Source organism: Telmatherina bonti, assembly GCF_933228915.1.
Source record: "Telmatherina bonti genome assembly, chromosome: 18".
In the NCBI taxonomy this organism is placed as follows: domain Eukaryota; kingdom Metazoa; phylum Chordata; class Actinopteri; order Atheriniformes; family Telmatherinidae; genus Telmatherina; species Telmatherina bonti.
In genome coordinates this window covers 6,043,022-6,049,308 of record NC_136616.1, presented here as the reverse complement: position 1 = coordinate 6,049,308, position 6,287 = coordinate 6,043,022, and the positions used below count along the sequence as shown (strand labels likewise).

General features: G+C 48.7%; 1 protein-coding gene across 1 annotated transcript; it reads left to right on the top strand.

The window, feature by feature from the left end:
- The first annotated feature begins 542 nt into the window (after nt 1–542).
- Nucleotides 543–5,662, top strand: ing2 (inhibitor of growth family, member 2). The gene is made up of 2 exons (XM_079257926.1): nt 543–754; nt 4,544–5,662. Exons 1-2 carry the CDS (start codon nt 610–612, stop codon nt 5,242–5,244), a joined length of 846 nt encoding a protein of 281 aa, XP_079114052.1. The 5' UTR covers nt 543–609; the 3' UTR covers nt 5,245–5,662.
- The last annotated feature ends 625 nt before the right edge of the window (nt 5,663–6,287 follow it).

The window sequence follows — 6,287 nt, the reverse complement described above, 5'->3', positions numbered from 1 at the left end:
GCTCTGTTTTGCAGCCCCTAGTGGATGAAGGCGGAACTTTTATTGACTTCCGCATAGGCCTCACTTTGAACCACTGGAGGCTCCATCCATCTTTCATGTACGGTCTACAGTAAGAATTCTGACTCTTTTCTCAGAATTTTCTTTTTATTCAGTGGCCCTAATACTCTTCCATAGATGTCTTATATACATTTATGTGAAATTATGGAAAATAACGCAACAGCAAACCAGATAAGTATTTTTATTCCTATAAAGAAAAACATTAATGTGGAGAAAGTGCTGTGATTTGAAGGCTGAGGTTAAATTTGTCCTTTCTGTTAAAGATCCCTGTTGGTTTAATTTCCCGGGAAAATATTATGATAATGAGATTCCTCTGTACCAATCGTGAGGCTCCAAACTCAGCAAGCTCCGCCTATGTTGACGTCAAACGACAGGAAACCGTGCATTTCCATATAAGGAAAATACACTCGCATGCGCACTAGGCTGAGTTTTGTTTGAAGTGAATTGCTGGAACTGCCCTAAAAGCTGCAAAGTCGCCAAGCATTAGCTTTTAACAGGATATTTCTTTATTTTCCTCCTCATTACTTGGTATATCTATGCATCGTAGATACGATGTTAGGCCACCATTATCAAAATGTCGACAAGTCGCAACAACTGGCCAACTATGTGGAGGATTACCTGGAATGTGTGGAGTCCCTGCCTTTGGACATACAAAGAAATGTTTCTGTGCTTCGAGAAATCGATGCAAAGTACCAAGGTATCGTGTTTACACCTTCTTATGTGTTTCTAGAAGTCTGAGTGTGAAACAGACAAACCCTGCGTAGTGTGCTGATAATGCTGGAGGTGCAAGTCCTCTGTTCCCATTTGGTAAAAAGCTGTTTTTTCTTTTTTCTTGCTACTTTGCTGAAGGCTGATGTGACTGACTGACATGTCTGCATCCAGACTGACCAGCCAAGAGTTGGAGAAAGCAGTCAGAAATCCCTCAGTTAGCACAGTCCGGGTACGATGCATCCTGCCAAACTCCATGCGAAGATTTTAGCATTTAATGTTCCTCTTTTACGGCTGAAATGTGTGCATGTTATTACCTGCTACATGAGCTGGTTCTGGGAATGTGTATTCGACGGATAAATCGGCGTAGTCAACAACCCAAAATGAGAGATATTTAATGGTTAAAAAAGCAACTTTGACGGCACTGTTGCGTGCGGCTCCCGCAGCAGTCAGGATGAGGATTATCGCGCTTTCAGCCACAAACTCCAGCATTTATCAGGGTTAAACATTATTTATGCAGCTTGTACTAGTGCCGAAGCAGAATACAGGTGACAGAGATGAGAAAACCCCGCTGGTTGTGCTCATTCCTGCGTGGATCCTGTACGAGGTTCATGTTTACCATGCGCTGTCGTTTTCTGTATGTAATCTGGTGCGGGGTTTTGCGTGGCTGCTCCGGGTCGTCCGCAGCTTGCTGTGGGGCGTTTTGCTTCTTGGTTTAACAGTAATCAGGCTGTTTTATCTCTGCTAAGTCGGTCTGCTCTGCAGCAGCTGGAAGACAAAAGGCTGAAGTCGGAAAACGGTGGAGAGGCTGTTTTTTGTTGGAGCTGTTTACGCAGCGGCGTGAAGCAGCTTCCGGTCGTTTCCCGCATGGAGGCGGCACGTGCGGACATTTCTTTATTGGGTTCACGAGAGATGGGAGATGTTGGGCTGGCAGGAGGTCTGCTCGCTGTCTCTGTCTTGGAGTGAACCGCAGAGCCGGATCCCCCACTGGAGCAACAACCCCCTCCAGCATCTGACCGTCGTCATTTCCTGTAGGCAGGAATTCACTGCAGCTCAGCCCTCCTCTTCCTCCTCCTATTCTTCCTCCTCCACCTCCTCCTCCTTCTCCACCTCCACCTCCTCTTCTTCCTCTCCCTCCTCCTCCTTCTCCACCTCCTCTTCCTCCTCCACCTCCACCTTCTCGTCCTCTCCCTCCTCCTCCTCCACCTCCTCTTCTTCTTCCTCTTCTCCCCCCCTCCTCCTCCTCCTCTTCTTCCTCTCCCTCCTCTTACTCCTCCTCATCCCACTCCATCTCCAGCATCCACCGCTTCTCATGATGATACACCAGAATGCCTCTCCTGTCCGATATGAGACATCATGATTCTTCGCTTCATGTTTCTGGAGGAGATGCAGAGCATCATATCATACATGACCTCTCAATTAGCTTCACACACGTGCAGCACATCTAACCAGAAGTGCAAAAGGTGCAGCTATCATAAACTTTCAGTCGGAACTACGGACACAGTTAGAGGAAGTGTACGGATGATAAGTTATGCTATATAAAAGACAAGTGAATGGACATTAAATAGTTCCATTTGAGGTACGTTACGATTCAGGATTCTGCCACTCAGTAGCGTGATTATCAGTATAAATGATTGTCAGTATAAATGATTATAAGGAATTTCAGTGCTTTTTTTTTTTTTTTTTTACAATTGAGTTATCTGTGGCTACTTTAATAAAACTTTATAGTCCATTTAGTATCCAGTCATTAAAGTAACCAAACTAATTTATCTCCAATATTTATGTCGAACCATAAATAAATCCGACACATGTCAAACTTATTTTTTCATATTGTTTTTAAATGTTCTCCTAGAATCTTCAGGAAAAATGTGTCAGCGACTTTTAGGAACAGCCAGCTCCTCTAACGGAGCTGGAACGGAGCCTCTTACATCTTATTAGAGAGCAAACCGAAGAGGGGACCGTATTATTCTACGAAGGAAAAGAGTTTCAGCTTGACGAGAGAGGAATAACATCCCAACATGCATTAGGAGGATCAACACATTTGTGATTTTTACATCCTGTTGAAGCCGTGGCTGGTTAGCCATCGAACCTGGCCGGGGACAGCAGATAAAAAGTCCCGTCCTGTATGACTTCCTTTGTACCGTCACGCCCCGTATGACCCCTCCTGTACAACTTCTCCTGTACCGAAACGCCCCGTATGACCCCTCCTGTACGACTTCTCCTGTACCGAAACGCCCCGTATGACCCGTCCTGTACGACTTCTCCTGTACCGTCACGCCCCGTATGACCCGTCCTGTACAACTTCTCCTGTACCGTCACGCCCCGTATGACCCCTCCTGTACAACTTCTCCTGTACCGTCACGCCCCGTATGACCTCTCCTGTACAACTTCTCCTGTACCGACACGCCCCGTATGACCTCTCCTGTACAACTTCTCCTGTACCGACACGCCCCGTATGACCTCTCCTGTACAACTTCTCCTGTACCGTCACGCCCCGTATGACCCGTCCTGTACAACTTCTCCTGTACCGTCACGCCCCGTATGACCCCTCCTGTACAACTTCTCCTGTACCGTCACGCCCCGTATGACCCCTCCTGTACAACTTCTCCTGTACCGACACGCCCCGTATGACCCCTCCTGTACAACTTCTCCTGTACCGTCACGCCCCGTATGACCCCTCCTGTACAACTTCTCCTGTACCGTCACGCCCCGTATGACCCCTCCTGTACAACTTCTCCTGTACCGTCACGCCCCGTATGACCTCTCCTGTACAACTTCTCCTGTACCGACACGCCCCGTATGACCTCTCCTGTACAACTTCTCCTGTACCGACACGCCCCGTATGACCTCTCCTGTACAACTTCTCCTGTACCGTCACGCCCCGTATGACCCGTCCTGTACAACTTCTCCTGTACCAACACGCCCCGTATGACCCGTCCTGTACGACTTCTTTTGTACCGACAGGCCCCCATATGACCCGTCCTGTACGACTTCTCCTGTACCGTCACGCCCCGTATGACCCCTCCTGTACAACTTCTCCTGTACCGTCACGCCCCGTATGACCTCTCCTGTACAACTTCTCCTGTACCGACACGCCCCGTATGACCTCTCCTGTACAACTTCTCCTGTACCGTCACGCCCCGTATGACCCGTCCTGTACAACTTCTCCTGTACCAACACGCCCCGTATGACCCGTCCTGTACAACTTCTCCTGTACCAACACGCCCCGTGTGACCCGTCCTGTACGACTTCCTTTGTACCGACAGGCCCCCGTATGACCCGTCCTGTACGACTTCTCCTGTACTGTCACGCCCCGTATGACCCCTCCTGTACAACTTCTCCTGTACCGTCACGCCCCGTATGACCTCTCCTTTACAACTTCTCCTGTACCGACACGCCCCGTATGACCCGTCCTGTACGACTTCTCCTGTACCGTCACGCCCCGTATGACCCCTCCTGTACAACTTCTCCTGTACCGTCACGCCCCGTATGACCGGTCCTGTACGACTTCCTTTGTACCGACACACCCCGTATAACCCCTCCTGTACAACTTCTCCTGTACCGTCACGCCCCGTATGACCCGTCCTGTACAACTTCTCCTGTACTGTCACGCCCCGTATGACCCGTCCTGTACGACTTCTCCTGAGGTGCTGCGACCATGCCAACGTCGAGTTCTGGCTGAGGGAGTGGACTTCTGTCCATCTAAGTTCACATTGCTTTGGGTGAAAGTTTGCGGCCTGACTTTTCTCTTGTAAATTGAGTGTTTTGTGTCTTTCAGAGGTGCTGAAGGAGGTGGATGAAGTGTTTGAGAAATACAAAGGCGAACAGGACTCGGCTCAGCGGAAACGCCTGCAGATCCAGCTGCAGAGAGCCCTCATCATCAGCCAGGAACTCGGCGACGAGAAGATCCATGTTGTGACCCAGATGACTGAGCTGGTGGAGAACCGCTCCCGCCAGATGGACTCCCATTCCCTTTGCCTCCAGGACCCCAGCGAATCGGAGCGCCTCACCATGGAGCGCCGCTCCAGTGTCCAGGAGTCCCCAGCCACAGAGCGTTCCTCAACCCGCCGCCCGAGACGTCAACGCAACAGCGAGAGTCGTGACTCCACCCACCCCTCTGCCAACGGCTCTTTGGTGGATGACCCCGTAGAGGAACTGTCCCTCCCCCCTCCCAGAGAAAAGAAGTCCAAGTCTTCCAAGAAGAAGAAGCGCAAAGTCAAACAGGAGAGAGACGCCTCGCCGGTGGACTTTGCCATTGACCCCAACGAGCCCACCTACTGTCTCTGCGAGCAGGTATCGTATGGTGAGATGATCGGCTGCGACAACGAGCAGTGCCCCATCGAGTGGTTCCACTTCTCCTGCGTGGGTCTCACTTACAAGCCCAAAGGAAAGTGGTACTGCCCCAAATGTAGAGGGGACAACGAAAAGACCATGGACAAAAGCCTCGACAAAAACAGAAAGGACCGGCGGTCCAGGTAGTGACTCACCTGGACGTGGGGCGTTGAGACTGACATAATTGGTATAATTCTTGTGAGGTTATAAGAGCACAACAAACCACCGTTTAGCAGCAGCACTTAATCGAGGACAGGACTTTCTGATGGATCCCACCGTCCTGGGAGTCCAGCTGCTGCTCCAGCCATCAGCCTGAAGCTGCCATCTTCCTTCTGACAATAATGTGGAAGCGTCTTTGGATCTTCTACACCCCTGGAAAAACCAGATATTCCTGCCAACGGATTGCGTCGTTTTCTTCACCAAACTGTGTTTCCTTTGCTTGGATGATTTACGTACTGGTTGGATGTGAAGTGTGATCGTCCTCCTGCGGAGGCGGCGGGTAGAACGTAGCCCATACATGTGATTTGTTTATAAGAGACTCGTATGTAATTTAGGAGATGATCGCTGGTGGGACATTTGTTTGCATTTTCACTCCTTCTCTTCTCACTAATGTGTACATTTCTTTTTATATTCATTCATTAAACAAAACCTCGATCAATCAGACACTGTGGCGTGAAATGTGTACGATAAAACAGTTGCCACTTTATCAGGAAATGGAGGCTAAAATTCACTCTGTTAGTATTCTGCTTTGGGTTTACGTGGAAAAGGTTACATGGAAAACATGTTTATTTGTTTAATTCCACTTTAGATCGGTGGGTTGGGAAGGGTTCTGATTGGACGGGGCAAATGTGACGTACTTATGTCTACTGTAAAATAAACAAACTCCACCTCCTGCTTCTTTTCTTTATAACTACAACGTGGAAAACCACATCAAAAGCTTTTTTCACTTTTAATTTGATTAAAACTTAGAAATAACAGCTTGGCATGAGCATCCTGTTTCACAGTTTCCAGAGTCTGGGGGTGTAGATAACGTAGCGGAGACAGGAGGCAGAAGACTGCGTGGAATATGTGTGTCATCGCGTCACAAACATCTGCAGAACCACCGGAATGAACGTTAACATGATGGAGAAATTAATCCATTCAGATTTAAAATGAAAATAAATTAGCCACTTTGTAATTAAATCTCCAGT

What these genes read in the sequence shown, in the direction of transcription:
- ing2 (XM_079257926.1), top strand. Translation starts at nt 610, where the DNA reads ATGTTAGGCCACCATTATCAAAATGTCGACAAGTCGCAACAACTGGCC. An exon ending in AATCGATGCAAAGTACCAAG is followed by an intron (nt 755 to 4,543) that starts GTATCGTGTTTA and finishes TGTGTCTTTCAG; the next exon opens with AGGTGCTGAAGGAGGTGGAT.